Here is a 20,657-nt window from a genome sequence, read left to right on the forward strand (position 1 = left end):
TGACTAAAAGACTCTAGCATATATTAACTTTATGGTGTTTCCAAGAGATATTGACCACCTAAAAATAAGATTATGAAAGGCCAAACCAAGACCTCATGTATTTCCCAGAAATAATTGTGTGCAGTTCTTGAACCCCAAGCTTTAAAGCAAGCACCCCACAGACTTTCCTTCCTGAGTTTGCCCTTGAGATCTGGATATCAAAAAACTTTCTTGTTTGATCGCAATGCTGGATCCTCTACTTAGTCTTACCTGATTGTAGATCACTCAAAGACTTTAAGGGGTTTTTAACTCATTTTGACTTTGTCAGTGTACAGCCATCGAATTAGATGAGGAAGATAATTTATTGTAAGTTCATTCACATTTTATTGTAGTTCTGAAATTGTCCATGTGAGCACTAAAGCTCAGGACAGACATGAAACGGTGACATTGGGGAGGTAAAAACATACACAAGTGATAAAGGGACATTTCAGGTGGCATTGTTGGCCACATCAACTCGATTTTTTGTCTGCATCCTTTTGTGTTGCTCAAATGTGGAACAGTTGTTGTGGCTGTCACTTCCAATTTGCACAGCCGTTGGTGTCAACAGCTCTTTCATGAGAAGAAAAACTGTAACTATTGGCAATATAATTTTATCTTAACACAAAATTATACAAGCTTATTGTTCAGGCTATTGATATGTAACATTTTATAGACGGGGCATGGCTATGAATTGAAAAAAAGGCACTAGTTGAATTCCCCAGCTAAAATCCACCATTTTTAATGCTAACTTCTATTGCAGAAAAAGAATATATATCCTTAAACATCTGTCTCTGGAGTGGAAGTGCCCACAAGGGACTGCATGTAGCAAGCCTCCTAAGCTGCTAAGGAGTACGTTGCTAGGCAAATATTAGGAGATTTGTGTCTCACAGAGAAGGGCAGAGAGGAGCCATCCGCACTCTTGGGAGCTCCGCTGGAAACCCTGGCACGTCAAGGACACAAGTGTTTGCTGTTGGACTGCTTTTCCATGCAGAGAAATCCAGGGCTAGCTCAGTAACAACTTAATACCTTATGGCTTTTTGTAGATTTCCACCACTATGCATAGATTTTGATAAATATGTAACAAAAATGAAGTTGGGTTCTCTACCCCTAAAAGAAGGTGATGGTGCTCCTGAGACACTGTTCAAAATTTCAGTTTTGTTGCAAAGAGTTTTCCTTTCCTGGTTGTTTGTGATACCAAAGCCCAGCAGTGGAGTTGTGTTTTACACAGCAAAGTCTCATAAGTGAAATGTGCCATTTATGTGCCTGTTTGCCAGAAACAAGCTGTTCTTTCCTTCTTTCACGTTTTTTGTGTTGGAAGGGACCTTAAAGATCATCTCATCCCAAGCCCCTCCTTCGGACACCTTCCCCTACACCAGGTTGCTCCAAGCCCCATCCAACCTGGCCTTGGCTACATCTCAAAACAAAGAACTACCAAATGAAAGAGAAAGCAAATCAAGGATGTCTTGTATTTACACAAGAGTTATCCACACACTTGCATGATCTTTGATGATATCCAGTCACCCACAGTTTTTGCCTGACTCTGACCACGTTTCTTGCCATCAGGGGTTTGCTTTGAGAATGTAATTCCAGTCCCCAAAGTACTAAATTTGCAGAAGGGTAGATGAGGTCTCCAGATATAGATCTACATTTTCAGTGTACAGGTGCCATTATATTACCACTTTAACCCATCACACATCCTCTAGATATCTATAATATCAAGAGGTTCAGATTGACTGATTTGATTGTATTATACTGACTGTAATTCTAGTTTACATTTCCCTCTTCTATATAGTGTTTCTATCTTTTGCTGTATCTTTCTTCTGGTTCTGACTTTGGGAATGAATCCACAAAAGTTATCCATTGCCTCAACATGAATATTTAAATTTCCCCAAATTAATGAATTTATATATGGTCAGGTGGATTGCTCTCTCCCTACTTCCCCATCTCCATAAAAGATACTGTTCATTCTGCATTTTGATGTTATTTCCTTGATATTTTCCAACCAGCAGAAAGCAACACTAGTTATTAAATTTTAAAAAGTTGGAAAAAAAAGTCTAAAATTTTGCTTAGTTAAAAGAAATCTAAAGTTTTGCTTATTTTCTGAGGCAAAAAAGGGAGATTATTCTGAATTCACAATCATTCTGTCTTTGAAAATTATTTTTAAAAAAAGAACTCACTTAACAGTACACCAGTAAATTTATTTTGGAAAAAAAGTGCTCTTCTGATCAGGAAAAGTTAAGATAGTTAATCTGAATTACAATAACGTATTTGAAAAGTAGAAGTTTTGATCTAATCTGTAATGATTGTTCCTACCTTTTATTTTTGCATGAAGATAAATTCTGATCTTTCAGAAGTTTTCATGACAAGTCTGGGAGACATGAAATTGTTCCCTGGCACAAAAAAATTACCTGGTAATGGAATAATATACCAGGGTTTTTTCTTCTTAATCCCAAAGGTAACTTCTTAGATCAGCTTCTGCAATTGTGCTTACGGTGAGAACTAGTCAGTTAATACACTGACCTCATTCCAAAATACTATGGAAGGAAAACTGGCTTATTTCTAGCAACCAAAATCCAGAGTAATTTTTTTTTGCCATAATTGCTGTTACATAAAATGTACTGAATTTGAATTTCAGAATAGTTTGGTTTATTTCTACTTTGGTCAAAGGAAGGTATTTTAATGCTGTGGCTTTAGTCAAGTGCAGTTACTATAATACCTACAAACCCCTTCACAAAAGTTTAAATGCTACATTTAAATGATTTTAATCATTTAATCATTTTAATCATTTAAGGAATGATTATCAGTGTAGGTATGATACTATAATGAACCAATTTCTAAGAGAATATCTACATGAAAAATCACACTGAATATTCTTTTATCACCTTATCTAGATACATGAAGAAGGAACAGCTTCTTAGAACAGTTCTTTTTTCCTGCTGGCACTCAGTGTGACTGAGGCTTTTCCCTTTGAGAAGGAAGCAGGAGCACAGGGAGCTCCTGGGCGCTGTCCTGCCACTGCTGTGCCCAAAGCCTGGCCTGGCAGGGTCACCTGCAGCGTGGGCAGTCCTTGATTCTGGCTCTGACAGCGCCAGAGCTGGCAGTGCTGTTGGAAATGGGAATATCCTTTCACTAAGGACAGGAGCTGGCACTGGGCTGGGAAGCTGGGGATGAGAAATTCCATCTCCTCTCAGGTTCTGAGGAGTACACTCCATCCCCAGGTGCACTCTGGAGGTTTTCTGCTCTCACACTCCTTTCCGATCGGAACATTTCCAAAGGAAATATATGTTTTTGATGCAGGGAACAGCCAATAAAAGCATCATTGGGAAATTTATTAATGCTACTGCAGAGCTGCTCAGCAGGGATGATAGCTTGCACTGGTGAGGGGTGTTCTGAGTGGAGAATAATGTGGAGTACATTTAGATTGATACGCGGGTGGAAGGAGGCACATATCAAAAACATAAAGTATGAACTTGGTCCTCTTATCCATCACGAGTCTTTAATCTAGGGAACGTTGCTGCTCGCTCTGCTTACTTTGTAAGTGAAATCCAGAGATGAAAAAGAAGAATCTAATATTTTTTTCTGACAAGGGTAATGTTAAATCATGAACAATTTGGGATGTTTCTGTAAACTTCTGTGATATGTTGCATTCCTTTGTTTTCCTTCAATTTTGGTCAGCTTGTTCTGAACAAAAGCTGTTAGCTAAACAAAAATATATTATTATTGCACTTACTGATGTGTTGTGTGTAGCAAAGCTATATTTTAGTCTCTTCCAGTGGGAGAAAAGAAAGCAGGAGAAAACAGCTGAATACATAGATTGAAGCAAGGAAGGTAAAGCAAAAGTCATATTTGTAGCCTTACACTCAAAGATAGTTTCAATTGCATATAATTTTAGTTGCATGTAATTTTTAATTTTTTTTTTTCATATTGTAAATTGTTTGCTCAGTTATGATTTAGTTTGTGGTTTTTTTAGGCCCAGGTTATTCTGTTTAATTGGATTCCCATTAGGAAATAAAAAAAAATAAAAATTTAAAGTTGCATATGGAAAAGACATATTCAGATCCCAGAGATATCAGTGGTTACTCCTGTACTGAGAATTGTGCAGGACACACTTAGACTTAACATAAGTGCCTTTTACACATCTCAGGGTTTGCTAAATGAAATGTTATAAAATATTTTCAAAGGGTTTGTTTAGGAAAAAGAGGTCATGGTTGGTGAGAAAGAGGAGCAAGGTGACACTGGAAAACACATTTAAACTTGTTGGAATGTTAAGCCTGTGCTTGGAGCAATTTCTGCCTTTTTTCAGCTTGTGCAGTCAGACTGAGCTATTTGTGCATAGCTTGAGGCTGCTTTTTAAATGAAAGAACAAATAAACCCTCATCTACAGTTTCTCATCATCAGTCTAGAAATTCTCATTTCACAGTGCTCACAGTGTTGAACCCTAGGAGGTCTGCACTGGAAACATCACTGTAAAGACATCAGCTAAGAATGGATCAGGACTGTAGAATGGTCTTGCAAGGAAAAACCTTCACAATTTATAAATATTGTTGTGGTTTGACTGCAGCTGGCACCCAAGCCCCAGCCCCACTCCAGCAGGATGTGGAGGAGAGAATCTGGAGGGTAAAAGTGAGACAGCTCAGGGGTCGAGAAAATAATGGTTTAGTAATAGAAATATTATAACAAAACAACAACAAATTGTAATGGAAAGGAAAATAACAAAGAGAAACAAACCCCAAGAAAGAGAAGTGATGCAAATGCAAACAACTGCTCATTCCCCACTGCCTGATGTCCAGCCAGTCCCTGAGCTGTGGACCCCTGCCAGCCTTCTCCCTCTGTTGCTGAGCAGGATGCCATATGCTCTGGGACATCCCTTGGGTCACTTGGGGTCAGCTGTCCCTGCTGTGTCCCCTCCCAACTCCTTGTGCACCCCCAGCCCCTCGCTGATGGGGTGAGGAGCACAAAAGCCTTGGGTCCAGGTAGGCACTGCTCAGCTCTAATGAAATATCTTGGTGTTGTCGACGCTGTTGGCAGCACAAATCCAAAACAGGCAGCAGCCACTGTGAGAAAAATGACTCTACCCCAGCCAAAAGCAGTGCAAACATAAACAATTCTGTGTATGGATCTGTAAATTGCACTTTGGGTTTGGAGGGAAGAGTCTGCCTTGATTTTAGGAAGAGTGTTAGAAGTGTGGTGTAGTATACTCAGATCACCACGTTCAACCACTAAAATCTAACTTAACTGTTCAGTAAATATCTTATTTAGAAAGTCCTCTGGGAGCTCTGGACACACCACAGAAAGCACTAAGTGTTTTGAGGTACTGAGTTATCAGCATAGTTTGGGTTCCACATAGACTGGATTCATGGATGCCTGTTACCACTGCCTCTCTGTAAGAGCAATTAATAGCTACATTGTGAATATTTTTGATTTTTTTCCTCAGTTAAGTGGTTATGAGCAATCATAAGCACTGTTTAATTATATATCCTACATATATTTTATTCTTGGCCGATTAATGTGTGATTAAAGTGTGCTTTTGGAAAATTGCAGGCATGACTCTCAGAAGAATTTGAAGTTGTTACCATTGTAAAAACTTAGTCTAATAAATTTCAGAAGTTGAAGAATTAAAAGGAATTCAGAAAAGATCCCACTCAGGCATCACGATCTGACACCTGAAATTGAAATAGAAAACTTTTGTATCTGAGGCATCCTTACTGCATTGCATCTGAAAAACTTCACTTCTCTGAAGGACTTGTGTTTATCACATGAAAATGATCTTTAGCTTCTACAAGCAAAGATGTCATCTCTAATTATTACTTATCACTTTCCAGACAAGCAATTCATGTCATCCAACACTCATTGGGAAAATCAGCATTTCAAAGATGCTGATCTTTTTTAATTCTTGTTTGGTTCAATCAGATTTTTATCACATGTGATTGTGAAAGAGTGCTTGTTTATAATCAGTGCCCTAGATCCCAGATCCAGCAATATCAGTATTAGATAAAGCTTCTTTTATTATTAAAGCCAATTGTCCAGTGCCTAATCATAGCTTTCATTGTAAAAAAGGAATTCTAGAATAATCTTTGCCAGCTACTTTATTTTTCCTTTGTGTCTTGTGATATTTACTCTTCTTGGTTTGAAATTTTATACCTGCAAATTGAAATATTTTAAAGTGAGCTCTCTTTTTTCCTCTCCTTTTCCATGTGTGCATGTGTGTGGTGTTATTCCTAGAAAACATCTTAGAAAGAAGAAAGGGCAAAGGACAGACAACTGATGGTACTACCAATAAAACTTCTAAAGTAACATATTAATTTCTTTTAATAGTTAATTAATAGTTCATTAATAGTTAATAATAATTATTAATAGTTAAGAAAAAGCTGTCTTTGACACTTTTCTCTTCCTAGAAAATGTGACAGTACTTTTAGAGGAGACACATCCCAATGACTAATTGTTAGGGTTAGCAGCTTTTTACCTTTCTGGGGATGAAGAAAGAGGTAATTTCTGAAATAGGCAGTTTGTTCTCTTATCTTTTGAAATCTTCTCTATGATCTTTTCTGTCATTATAGTTACTCCCTGTTTATCAACAGTGAAAACAATTCTGTGCTCAATATTCTGAAAGGCAGGTGGAAGAGAGAAAAAGGAAAATTTGCTTTGCATTCCACAAATTCCAGTAAATTGTCATTTACAATTTCAGGTGGATTTTCTGCTCTCTAAATTTATTGTTCTTACTTTATTTATTAATGGAAAGAGGAAATATTATCCTGCTCTTTCCTAGATCAGCTAACTGAAATCCAGCTTTCTGATAAGTCTCAGTCAGGCCCCCACATTATACAGCTTCATAGATCAATGTCTTTAGTGATTTATATCTTTCCATTGATCCTGGAGAGCTTGCCATTCCTGGGCTGCAGGAACTGTTTCCATCCCTTGTTTGCTATTGGCCACAGGGCCCATGGTGTTTCATCAAAGGGCTCATCACCAGTGGACTGCTTTGCTTGATTTATGGAGCAAACTGAATACTTAGAAATAATGGTCAGGGCAGGATGTCATTTACAATTTGCAGAGTACTGTTGGTTTCAGAAGAGCAATGCCAGTTGAAACCAGCCTGAGAAGCTCACACAATGTGGGACTCCACTGCAAGTTTCTCATTAATTTCTGTGGGAACAGGTCTACAGTGAGCAGCATACTCCTAGTTTCAGTAAGATTTGAATTTTTAATATTTTTATTGTCTCTTTGTTGACACAGAGCATTAGAGAAGTAGATGAGCCTTTACTGCAGAATTGTCATCAGGCTGCTGTGTTTGTATCCTCTCATGGTCAGGCATGTATCTTAAACTCACTGGTCTGGGGAGACCCAGAGCAGAGTTATTGTTGTTTTTTTTTTAATAGCTGTTTTACTTCCAGAACACCATATCCATTTGTTACCTTTTCCCAGAAATTAAACAGATCAACAGGACAGCACTTTGCTTTTGCTGGACTTTGGACTTGGGGAGGATTTTGTTATTCAGTTTGAACACAGGCTGCCTGTGACTGTGCAGTATGTGAGGCATGGACAGAGACTGCTTAAGAGTGGCAAAGGATGCTCTTTATATGAGATAACACAAGAAGTGTCAAACTCCAGGCTACTTTAGCTGCTTTACCCCATAGTTTGCTGCCTTGAGCATGCTCCCTCCAGAGCCCTCTGTAGGATTTGAACAGCATTCCACAGGAGATGCACATTTCCTCTGGCAGATCTCTGCCCCTTCCTTCCTCCCCCAGCACTCAGCTGCCTTTGATATTACCAGATTTTTTGCACACTTCCAAAAAGTCTTTTCCATCCTCCCTCTTTAGGGGCTTGACTTTTAGCACAAAAAGTGCTTTACAAATACCTGTTTGCTTTTGGGTGTGGATTTTCCACTCTACCCTCACTGGACATCACCCAGGTGGGACTGGTGAATGTGATGGGGCAGTGCCCCATCTAAGCACAGTTGCTAAGGTTAGAAGAGTTTTCCTCTGTTCTGCACCTTTTCCATGGCTGAAATGCTGAAACTCATTTATTATTGTTCAGTAGTAAACTACTTTTGGAGCTATGTGAGCTGTATTTCAACACCCAGGCTGGGGTAACAGCAGTAAGTGTCAGAGTAAAACAGGATGTGTGCTCCTGATTTAGCCACTAGTGTGCAAAGTTCATCTAGTTTTGTAATTAGAAGATGAACAGGTTACATTTTATGTGGCTGGGATTTACTCTGTGAGAAGCTGCATTCCACTTTCTGTAATGAAATGTCATAACCTGTGCTTTCTTCTACTTGTCCTTTGAAATTGCTGCCCTGAGTTTGTGCAGGAAAGGTGACCCTGTGCATATGTTTATGTTCTATTGTCAGCCACATCCAATTCATGTCACATTCCATCCTAAAAATAATAGTTTGTATTTGAATTGCATCAGAGATATACCTTTGTCATATCTTTCCCCTGAGTTCATTGAAGTGTTTTATCTCAATGCACACCTTAGGGCAACTTGAAGCAAAAATGGTTTAATGGCTCTTTTACAGATACTTGATTGTTGCATCAGTGAGTAGCAAGCATGAAAAAACAAAGCCCAAGTACGATACTTATGGTTCCTTTGTAATTAGGGTAGCAGTGAGTTGGAAACATGATGGAATGGCTCTTTGACATCTATGTTTTGGGGCTCAGATTGAGATCTTTGCTTCATGGTTTGTGTAAGGATATTCAGTATAAATATTATAAATTATAAAAATATATAAATTATAAAACTAATTCTTGATTAAAGTTTAAACATAGTAATAGTCAATTTCTAAGCTAGTTAATATTTTACAAATACATTGTTGTGGATGTGATCCAGACTGCTGATTTTTAATTCAGTTACCTCTATGGGGTTTGGTTAAGATAATGCCTTGCTATTAACTCTCAAAGAGTTGTATTTGCACAGTTACTCAAGCTGGATCAGTTCTTCATGAAAATGCACACTTTTACGCTTAGACTGAGTACATGTTGTCTAGTTATGGGGAAAGCATCTCAGTTATGGGGCAACTTAGAGATCATGAATGTCTGAGCTTTTGTACATAATTATGAGAAAGGCTCGTGACAAGGACTAGATGCTCATCGAAGGAATTCTCTAGATTTGTTTTGACACACAGTATTTAATGTTGGTTTACCTCACATTTTCCATTCTCAGTCTGCTCATGAGTTGTCAGACTGCATCTGCTCATGTAATTAGAGGAGGTGGTTTGTAAGGTAGAGCCTGTCCCTCCAGTGTTGTGCTCCGATGATGGTTCACTCTCGGCATCTCTGGAGTGCTCTTTTTTCCCCCCTTACGCTTCCCTTGTCATTTTGGGCAATGTTTTACATTGCCTGCTTGTGGTCTTGGTGTTTTCTTTCTCTGTCTTGCTCTCTCTGTGGACAGAGAGCTTGGACAGATAATTATTGGAGTTAGGATTCGCTGTTCAATCTCATAATTTCTGCAGACCTCTGTTAAAACTCAGCACCACCATCCACTCAGCAGCTGCAGCTGACAACAGCTCAGGCTGACTGACTAGAAATAGACTGGGGCACTTCTGAAAGTTTTGTTGTCAGTCTCATTCTCTCCAGTTATGTGCTAGAGCAGATCTTAAATCAGTATTCATCTGGTAACAGCTTGATTCTCAGCCCATTATTCAATAATTCCAATATTAGCTCTAGATGAGGAAAGGTGAAGTACATTAGGCATGAACAGACATTAGCTTTTCCTCAATAAACTGCTTTACCTCTCAGTGGCAAAATACTACCATTGAAAGCTATGTGCAATGTTCATTGCAACTTTTAAAGAAGAAAATGGAAGTTATTAAAGAAATTATGAGTTCTGCTTTTTAAAAATCTGAAGTAGATGTAGCAGTTAAGTTGTACATACACTTGCAGAATTGGCATAGCATGTGTCACAGACCCTTGGTGACTCCACTTATTCAGTTCTTTAACCATGTCACCAGCAACTTCCTCTGTCTTTTTTTCATTCAAATACAAGGGAGAATTGGAGATATTTGCATAGTTAGCTTCATTTGCACCTGTGGGTAATGACATTTTTAAAAAATCATTTCAGGAAAAGCTGTCAGAAGACAGTAGGAGATGTAAAGAAGGCATGGAAAAAATTCACACACTGGCAGATGAAGATTCGAGAAGTGAAAGCAGCAGCACTGAGGTGGAAAAGGAAAAAACAAAATTGCTCTTGGAGCGTTTGAAAGCTCTGGAGGTAAGCAGCACAACAGTTTCACACATAAAAGACCACCCTTCCCCCTGCCTCATCCATTTATTGGCACTGAATCACCCTGTAGTATTAATCTAATCTTTCACAGTTCACCTGATTTCATGTTATGGGGTATTTCTTTTACAATTCATTTACCGAGGATGAACAAGAAGCTTAGAACCACTAAAAGGATCCCTCTCTAATGCTGAGCATCACATATCTTTAAAAGGAACTTAATGCATTATTTTAATTCCTTTGAGACCATTTAATAAGAAAAATTGGTTTTACTCTTTTTGTTTCAATTATTAATATTGCAAGAATAATATAGGTTGTTTAACAGCTGTCATAAAACTAGTTTTGCTCCAGCGTAGTTTATTGCTCCATTTTTAATTGCTGGACTGCTTGCCTGGGAGAGCTCAGGCCTTTTTACTGCCAGGCTGTGGAAAATCTATTTCCTTGTAGACCTCACGGAGAACTGCACACTCTACATTTTGAGTGCATTTCTGGAAAATTAGGATCTGCAAAATAGTGCACCCTGTGGTAGCTTCTAACCAGAGGAAAAGTTTTAAAGTTTTCTAAGGCAGCCATGGACAAGTTGCAGGTAAAACTTTAACCATAATATAAATTAACTTACTTTGTGCTCCTTGATAGAAGTATGTGTTTCAATGACTATGAATAAATAAGACTGCATATTTTAATCTAATTTTTAAGTACTAGAAAGTCACATTTTTCATCTTTCTAGTGTTTCCTCCCTTCTGTTCTGTTCCAGCATCTATGTAGCATTATAGGTGTGGGTAAATGAATGCTTTAGAATTATCTGAGTGGCATTTTCCCTGTGTAAGGTGTTGGTAGACAACAGATTTATCACTGGCCCTCTACATTTTTGTTTGTGGAGGCCCTTTTATATGATAATTTTTGGGTTGAGTTGTACTCTTGATAGATTAAAACTCTGGACTTTTGTTCTCGAGGACTTTGTTAAAAGTAAAATATGAACATTTACAATCAGTTCTGTTTGGACCTAAATACAGGATCTGAAATCTCAAAGGTGTAGGCAGTTTCTTCAATTTTACTTTAAAGGCTTAGTCTGTTTGTAAAATAAATGTGTAATATTAAACTACTCTAATTTTGCCCTGGGGAGAAAAAACACATGCTGCTAAGTTTTTCAGACAGCAAAACTCTAAAAAAATGTATAATTTAATATAGTCTTGCTTTATCTCTTGATGGAGAATGATTGCAGGTTCCTCGTGGTCTTTTATTTCCAAAATACACAATTTCTGTTTGCTTTGCCTCATTCTTAATCAGTCTGTGTGACATTTGCAGTTCTTTATGTCCTCAGTTGGTAGGGAGGTGTTCAGTAATGTCACAGCCGTTATCATTGGTGGCAAATTGCCCAGATATAAAATGTGGCACTAAGGACAGGCAGGATCTGGTCCAGGAAGGTCAGTGGAGTTGTCTCCTCACTGGTGTCGGTGTTGTGCAGTGGCTTGCTCAAAACTACCTATTAGAAAATGTCAATACTTCAGTGATTAATCTACAAAAGTAGTGTAAGGAGCTGTCAAAGCAGAAAGATGAACTCCAGGGCCAACATTAATTGTGATCCAATATAATCAAAACAAAGTGTTGTTAACTGTGTGTTGTTTAACATTATGTATTTTTCCTGCATTTTTCTCTTGCCAAATATAAATTGTAGTGTCAAAGACTGTATGGTTTATTAGTTAAGAGACTTTTTTAAAAGTTGTATGCAATTAGTTGTTCTAATTCTTTTTTATTTTCAGACTAATTATTCTAAATATTTTATTAGTCCATCTAAAAAGGAACAAAAAATTACTGTTAGTATTTTGTGCTGTGGGTGTCAGGATCTTTAATCTTACTTTACATGATTAGATGTTACTGAATTAATGAAATCAGAAAGGCTAATAAAGTGCTTGCTAGAGCTGGTCCTCCATCTGTGCCCTCTAGAATCTGAGCACTGCCTGTAAACAGAAGCTGTTAAAAGTAATAGTCAGAGTCTGTGACCTAATCCATTAATGCCTATTAATATAATTTCACTAATATCATCACTGGTATGAAAGCTTTTGATATCTCTTCCTATTAGTTTATTACTTGCTCAACTGTAGCACATGACAAGCTGTCTGTTAGGGCATTGTAGAATTATTTCATCCTCTTCCTCCTCAGCTGTGCTCACTGGCCTGTTGCTAGTGTGAGCTTCTCTTAAAGTCTCTACAAAGGCACAAATATCATAAATTTACTTTTATACACATTTATACACATGTATTTGACAGTGCACATCTAAGGAAAAGCCTGCACAAGTGGTGGGAAGTTTTTATTCTATTAAAGTTTAGATCCAGCAGGCATTTTTTGTTCTGGTTAATATCTTCTCTTGGCTGCTCACATAAAAAGTTGGGTAAATCTGAGCTAATTTTCCAGTGAATGAAGTACCAAAAGAGAAAGGCTATCCTCCAGCTCAGGGATAAATGGGTAGCTCCTCCAGATACATATACAATATAACAGATTATTTCGTTTCTTTCATTTGTAATGTCTGTAAGGGAAAATAATTGCATAGAGTAAATTGTTTCTGCCCTTCCTGGACTACCTGGATGTGAGGTACGTGGTGGTTTTCTTCAGGAGTTTCTGTGAATGGGAAAAAAACCTGTAGTCATCCTGGTCATTTGGATCTGGAGCAGGAAATCTAAGAATGAGAAAAGGGGAAATTCATTCTATTCATTTTCATAGAAAACTTTCTTTAAACAGCTTCTATATCATGGGAGTTGTATTTAAAATTTCTCCTTTTTTTTGCCGTCAATTGTATTGCCAAATAAATTTCAGTAATATGTTTTATGATGTATTAACTACTGTTTATCCTAGAAATTTTCTCACTGAACAATACAAATCACTATAATAAAGTATCTTTGTAGTCAGCCCAAGTGAAAGCTATCACATACTTTGATAAGAGATATCTGCACATATTCTCCCATTACTCCTTTTGGGTATAATTTTTTTTACGTCCTTTATCATTTGCAGCAAATTCTATTTCCACTCTACTGACTGATAAATCCCATACGTTTCTAATCAAATGAAACAGATGACAAATAAAAAATGGTTCACACCATCTTGTGTCCCATTTTACACTGTTGAAATTAATTGTGATTTCCTGGATATCAAAATTTCTTTGTGCCTTCAGCATTTTTAGTTGGCTGCTCTTGAAATGCCATTTAATTTACTTCAGTAGTTATGATCAAATGCCTTCTAACTCTTACAAAGAAAAAAACATTCTCTGATATCTTCTCTGTGTATTTGGAGTGCTGCAAAAAATGAAATATTAATGAAATATGGTGAATAACATATGAACTCCATGGTGGAATTTCCTTTTTTAAATTCTTCTTTAATCACCAGAAGAATTGTGTTATTTTTTCATTAACTGCAGCCAGAAATACACAAAAAGTATAATTTATTCTGGACATACATCAACCTCCATACAGCAATTCCAGATTTTTTCACCATTTTCTCAATTCCCATAAAACAATAATGTTATATTTCCAAAGTGGTATACGTACAAGTTGGAGATTTTTCACAAAGCCTTAATTTGCTCTCCTGGGTATGTTAGGTGTTATATGGATTTTCATTTCAAGATTGTCTACTATTTCTTTTTTCCAGCAAGAACAATTTACACATTTACCGTCAACAGAGGGAAGCTTTAAGGATATTCTATATTCGACAAATAGTGTCTGTAAAGGCCTTAAGAGTGTCCCAAAGCTTTGTTATCCAAGATGGAACTATGGATTCTCTGCCCCAGTGTAGCCTCAAATGACTAAAATACAAGCACCAAGCACCAGCATAATTGCAAGTGATTTAAACTGATATACAGCATTAATGTCAGTCTTAATCTAAACATGTCTGTAAAAGCTATAGTTACTTTGATTTTAAAAGTTTAATCAGAGATAAATACTGTGTAAGCTTTGAAGGCTTATTAAAGTCTGTCATTTGCAGATATTTATGCAGGGAGGGTAATTCAGTATGAATTAAGCGTGTCTGACGCTATGAAATGTTCCAGCTCTTTTGGACGTCCTTCTTTGCAACTGAGGTAGTGCAGCTTCCTTAGAAAATACTTGCTTTTGGCTGCTTATGAAATCACTGGGACAGTGCACAGCTAACACCTTGTTAAAACCAAAGTATTTGCATTCAAAATAAAATAAATATGGGCAACAAAGACGAGGTTTCCCTGGTTTGCTGAGTGTCTGCTTCCCCAGCTGCAATGGGCACAAAATCCTTTTGGCCTCAAAAAATACTGATTGAGGGCTGTTCCCTACCTTGCATTTTCCAGCAAACCACTGAGGTAGCATTAGATTGTAACCTTGAAGTTATTGAATGAAAAGCCTAATTCATGTGTGAAAATCTCATTGCTTGCGGGTGAGTGAGGCTCAATGAAGGTTTCAGTAAGCTAAGCTGCAGTAGAAGCAGGATCTGCTGGGGTAGAATCATGAAACCACTCTAATTTTAATTAAATAATTTTGCCCTCTTACCCTTTACAGTTCATCATAGAAAGATGTGTTTTGTTTTAATAAATTGAGCTTTGGGGGAAAACTCACTCAGGATAATAAGTTAAATGTTCAAATATATTAGAGGAGTAATTTCCCTTGTATCATCACCATTAAACAAATGAGGAAGTATGTCAAGTATTTCTGATATTATGTTTTTACTACTCTGCAGAGAAAGAAAGACATGATAGCAATGAACTATGAACTATAAAAAAGAAGTATGAGAATGGTACATTATTCCTCTGAGTAGATTGAGAAGATAACTTTGAATGGGATGCTGCTGGTTTTATTTTGTTCTTTATTTTCTCTTCCTTATTTTTATTTAAATGATTTTCCATGTACTGCAATGTAAAATGGTAAGAAAACTAATAACTATTTTCTTTTCATGCAAAGAAACACACCATGTGCAGAGGCGAAGAGCCTGAGTTTCTGAAAATATCTGTCAGGAAGGAACTCTTGTTTATTGAGAGTCAGCTGATTCACTGGTATATAGGAAATGTGAATCACTTGACTTAGATGCATAGAAAAATCATGAAGCTTTTAAATATTTGTAGAACATTCTAAAAATTTTGTAGCAACCAGTCTTGTTCCAGCCAATGTGTTTAATCTGATTCAGCCAGAAGCCTCTTCTTAGCCCAATGCCTTGGCCATCCACATAATTCAATTCGTTATGTTGATTCGTCACCAAAGACCAACCTACTTAATTCTAATTATTGGATTATTTTACTTTTAAATCTTTTCAGTAGGAGACTTTTATAATTAGTTTCCTGAACTGTGCCTAAGAACTCTTTTGTTTTTTATAGTGAGGGATCAGACAATGAGGCAGGGAAAGTCTTATTTCCAAACTTACACAGTGGCTGATAATGAATCAGCACGGAATTGCATCACTGGTTTCAAAACCAGCCCAGTTTATTCCAGCTCTTTCCAGATAACAGTATTGGAAAACTGTTCCAGCTTTCCAATAACTGAGTAAATTTTAAATTAAAACTGAATAAGTACTATCAAGCTGAATTTTTTCTATACCCCATTGATGCTTGAGCTCATCTGCTGTAGGTCCTTAGTAGCTCAGTTGGTTTTGGGAAGCAAATCTCACGGCTGCTACCTGTTTCTCCTTGCCTTTGTGCCCTGGGGTGCTTTCCTCCTGCTGAGGTCCTCAAAAGCATGTCCTTCCCAGATGGTTCTACCCCTCCTGCCAGTTCACATCTTCCACCGTGGCTTTTCCAGCCATCCTAAAATGGTGTGAAGCTCCATAGTTGGCACAGAATTATCTGTTGGGATGTTTCTGGAAATAATATCCTCATCTGGATGAGGACTAATAGAAGGCTCTCCTGGCAGTCAGTTCAGCTCAGTTAGTATGTAGTAAGTATTTATGAGAAGAGGATGTACTTCTTGCAGACATGTAAAATATTTATCTTTCTATTTTTCTCTCCTTTTATTTTTTTTCCCCTAAGCCAGTTGAAATTCATGGCAATTTCTCTTTTGGCATAGAAAAATCAAGATGATCTAGTAGGAATATGAATTTACAACAGGGGTGTTGAAAATAGCTCTGCCCAGTGGATGTAAGAAGAGCTGTTTGGATTTACTCTGTCATTGCTGTAACCATTTCCTGCTATCATTAGAGACTGAATTCTGATCACTGTTCACCAAATATTTCCCTCTCCTGAAATGGGAGAATGCCTCGATAAAAATAACATTGAGTCATTGTCTCCATGGTCCAAGAGGCATGGAGAAGGCCATGCTTATCTGCATTTTCCTCACTATTCAGTTCAACAAAATCTTAAAATGCTTTCTAAAATCAACCGTGGTGCCTCCTGGGAATTTTAGTCTGAGTTAAAAACAGCATTGTTTTCTTTTCTGATTGAGTCTAAGGGAAAATAAAAGAATATTGAATTGGATCTCCTATGACACACCATGGCAGTGGTTCAGAAGTTCAATGTTTTGGGCCACAACATGCAGAGCTTCTGAGGCTTTAGCACATGTTTGAAAAGGTAAAAGCTTCCAGATCAGCTCTCTCTTTTTTACTCTGAGATACCCACAAAGCAGTAATATATTGAAATAAGCTAATTCAACCAAATGCTCAGGAGAGTATGCTTCAACTCTTTTTTCTGTTCTGCTGTGTCTTAAAACAGCATTTAATTGTTTTAAGCGTGTGATAGTGTCATACCCCATCAGCTGCTCATGAATTTTGCTGCATATCAGAATTTTTCTCCTTTAGCCTGCTCATGAAGTAAACAGGTTTTAATGAAGGTTACTTTCTAGCTCCAGTGCTCATCACACACATCAGTGTATCCCAGTGAGGTACAAGGCACACAGGAAAGGAGTGAATAACTTGTGCTGTTCCTGATTTCTTCCTTCTCAAGGCAGAATGATGTAAAATGCTCTTTTCCAGGACAGTGAATCCAACATCTTGCAGGTGGGAGGAAATGCAAGAGATACATGTGTCTTGTATGCAATTTTTTTACCTCACATTAATATTTTAGCCAGTTTAGCATATCCTTTAGTCCACCTACAGAGGTGATTTTTTCCTAAGTTTTGGTGCATGCAGTTGTAAAAATTATAGGTATACTATAGAATCCTCAAGACAAAATATTGAGATCTTGAGATTTTATTGAAAGAAATGAGAACATAGATAAGCATTTAATGTTCATGTTACCACAGCCAAATTAAATTACATATATTTTTTTCTAGGATTTTCCAAGTTTCAGCCCAATGGCTCTTTTCTTACAGCTGTGTACCACAGAGAAAGCTCTGTGGTACTTATCCAGCTGACATAACAACAGTCTTTAAATAGTTCAGAGTATTGAATATGGCCACAAGAATAATGATTTGGTGCCAGAAGGTCTGAGGAATAGGTGTAGTCGGTGAAGAAAAGGTAAGTCACAGGAGTCAAGGAAAATCATCTCGGTTTTATTAAAGCTGTCAGATTTTCTCTATTGTAATGAATGTTAACTGTATTCTGCACACAGTCCTTGCTGGCTTGCAGTGAAGGAGTCTGCTCTTTCTGTCTGCCTTTTATAATCTAATGATAGTTTTTCAGTGCCCTTCTTTCCAAGTGTGGTGCCTTCTCACAGATAATCAGCAGTTAATGTAACTTCCCTTTTTTAGCAATCAGGCACGCGGTACAATTGAGAATCCACTCTCCCTGCGGAATGGAATGAGATTTTCCAGAACTGTTATAGATCTAGGTAGCTGTGTTTATCCCCTCACATCCATCATTGCAGAGAGGGAGACTCAGTAGTTTTTTTAAATAGTTTCTCTCAGCTGTGCACTCTGGGCCTGGCTCTCCACAAGCCCTTTCTGTGAGCCTGCTCATTACTCACAGTGGAACTTCTTTCAGAGGAAAGCTTCTATGTGACAGAGACTTTTAGAATCACGCCCTATATTTTTAATTTACATACTAATGCATGCAATTTGGCTGACAGTAATGACAGTTCTACAGCTCATAAACTAAATAAATAGTTGCAGTTCATTTCAAACTAACATTATTTTAAAAATCCAAGTATTCTGTGGATGATCTCCACTGGCTGCATAGGAAATGCCAATTAATTTACCTCGGCTGTTAGAGCTGAATCCCTTACAACTCTTCACTTGCAACATAGTAAAATAATTTCCCTTTTAATTTCTATTTACTAACCTTGAAAATGTTTAAACAGTATTGGCATCTCATGGTGATACACTTTTTCTTAATTTGGTAGTGATTTCTCTTTTGTTCATCCTGTAGAAACACAGCATTAGAGATTATAGGAGGAATTCTGGGCAGGTATATTTATACTCATACTCTAGATTAGGGGCTCTGCTGAATTCTAGCCTGTAAGGGTTGGCTCCTAGGTTGGGAAATGCTTAACTATACATTTGAAACCTGTATGATTAACATACTCTTGAAATTTGATATTCACAGGCTTTATTATGCAGGTAATTTGATAGTCCACAGCAGAAAATACCCAAATGATTATTTTTAAGTCTGCTTAATCTGTCATGGTGACAAGCACAGATTTTAAGATTAGCTATAAATATACAGAGAGGATAGATAAATCAAATGTGGAATAGTCTGACATTGGTCCATTATGCATGAAACTGATTTTTGCTGATGGTTCTGTAGATACCTGATTATCACTAAGTGTTAAATTTCAGTGTGTAGTCAAAAAAGCTACACATGGGTGTGTTATAACCTCATGTGCATGGATGTCAATATTGCACATTTTAGTGTACTGTTTTCTGCTTCAGAAGCTATTAAATGTCAAGGGGAGTTTTGTTTATTCATTAGAACAATCTTTTTTTTTTCTGCTTGTTTTTGGTTTTTATTATATGTTTTTACATAGTGCCCACCCCTTCCAGTTAAGTTGCCTTTCCCCATATGGGGTCAGATCCTCCATTTCTTTTCACCTTAGGCTGAGCACACTTGCTTTCCACATGGGAAAAACAGGTCTGTGTCCTTGCTCTGCCCTTCAGGAATGTGCAGCTCTCCCCTTCCCACACAGCCCAGGAGCTGCCAGCTGATTTTCCTGACCTCTGCCCATGTTTCCTGTGCAGGTGGGGATGTGCTTACCTTGCCTGGCAGGGCTCTCCAGCTCCATCTGGGATCCACAGGCACATAATGCCATCTAGAGGGCAGAGCTTCTTCCCTTCCCACAGGAATACCTGGGATCCCTGCTGCCCTTCCATCACATGTGGTGACAGTGCTCATTCGTCTTTGTGATCCATGGGTTTTCCTGTTCCTCTTTGGGTAGCGTGTACTCAGACGAGGCCAAGACTTGGAAATTATTTAGGAGAAGTGTTCAATTGGTGATTACAGCTGTTTCCATTTAATAAGCCTGCAGGTTTCTTTCTTGTCTTCTGTTCCTCCAGAAAAACCCTTCTGATTTTAAGTGTTCTGGGTCTTAGCATTCAAGTGCTTCAGGGAAAGGTTATTTTAAATAGAGGAAGTAAGACCTGTATTTTTTATTCAGCTTTTCATTAAAATCGGAGAAGTACTTACACATTGGCTACTTTGCTAGACAAAATCCTCTGTAAAGTTATTGCAGTGACAGTTTCAGATAGCTGAGAAATAGGTGTGAGGGTTGTGCATTATGTGAGACTGCTGTGTGTTTAAACAGAAATTAAAGTATTTTCTTCTATTGCATCTGTCGTGCTGCAAGACTTGGTTAGCATTTCTCTTAGCAGTTAATGGCAATCTGGAAATGAGTGGAGGTTTCTCAGCAAGGAGGTTGTGGGGCCAAAATAGCTGAGGTTTCTCCTTAATTGTATCCAATAGCTCCCTCTTTTTCATCTACTGAACCTTATGGAATTCGCTTATTCAGACCTTAGACATGTCAGAGAAAAGTCTGTTGCATCCTCCTTGGTAATTTCCTTCAGTCCTATTTGATGTCATTATATTTTAGCTGCTGTTATCAATAATGACCATTATGATATTCTTTTTATTAAATAACAATGAGTGTTCTTTCTGTAACTTAGGTCTGATCTGTGTCTCATAAAAGGGACTTTGTTAGACATTGTAGTGTCTCCCCAGTGCCGTGCAGAGATTACTGTTACACACATACATGCATAAATTTGATTCAATTAAGGTAGGAGGTGTGAAACAGAGAAAAAGGCTCTGTTGCAAGCTTTATAAACAGCATAGTCTTTTTATATAATGCCCTGCCATGCAAAGTAGTTCAGGTAGCAGAAGCAGTGTAGCTGCATGGAATAGCTTTCAGCTGAGCTAATTAGCTCTTCTAGAGCCAGAGTATTGGCCCCAGTAGAACAATGCACCAGCAACCTGAGCCAGCTTTAGCAGATCTTTGCAGATAGTGTTGACATAACTTCAGTTTTAAGGAAACAGTCTTCCTCTTGGCTCCTCTTGCTGTGGCACAATATAGGGTTTGGCTTTTTTCCATTCCAGTGATGGTCGTCTTTATACTCTTTCTC

General features: G+C 37.7%; 1 protein-coding gene across 1 annotated transcript in view; it reads left to right on the forward strand.

Moving 5' to 3' along the window:
• NCKAP5 (NCK associated protein 5) overlaps positions 1-20,657 on the forward strand; it is a 352,741-nt gene that overhangs the window by 225,957 nt on the left and 106,127 nt on the right. The window contains exon 7 of the mRNA XM_058840560.1: positions 10,075-10,224. Coding sequence (XP_058696543.1) covers positions 10,075-10,224 — 150 coding nt within the window. The remainder of the gene's footprint in view (positions 1-10,074; positions 10,225-20,657) is intronic.

This window comes from Poecile atricapillus, chromosome 5 (genome assembly GCF_030490865.1).
Source record: "Poecile atricapillus isolate bPoeAtr1 chromosome 5, bPoeAtr1.hap1, whole genome shotgun sequence".
In the NCBI taxonomy this organism is placed as follows: Eukaryota; Metazoa; Chordata; class Aves; order Passeriformes; family Paridae; genus Poecile; species Poecile atricapillus.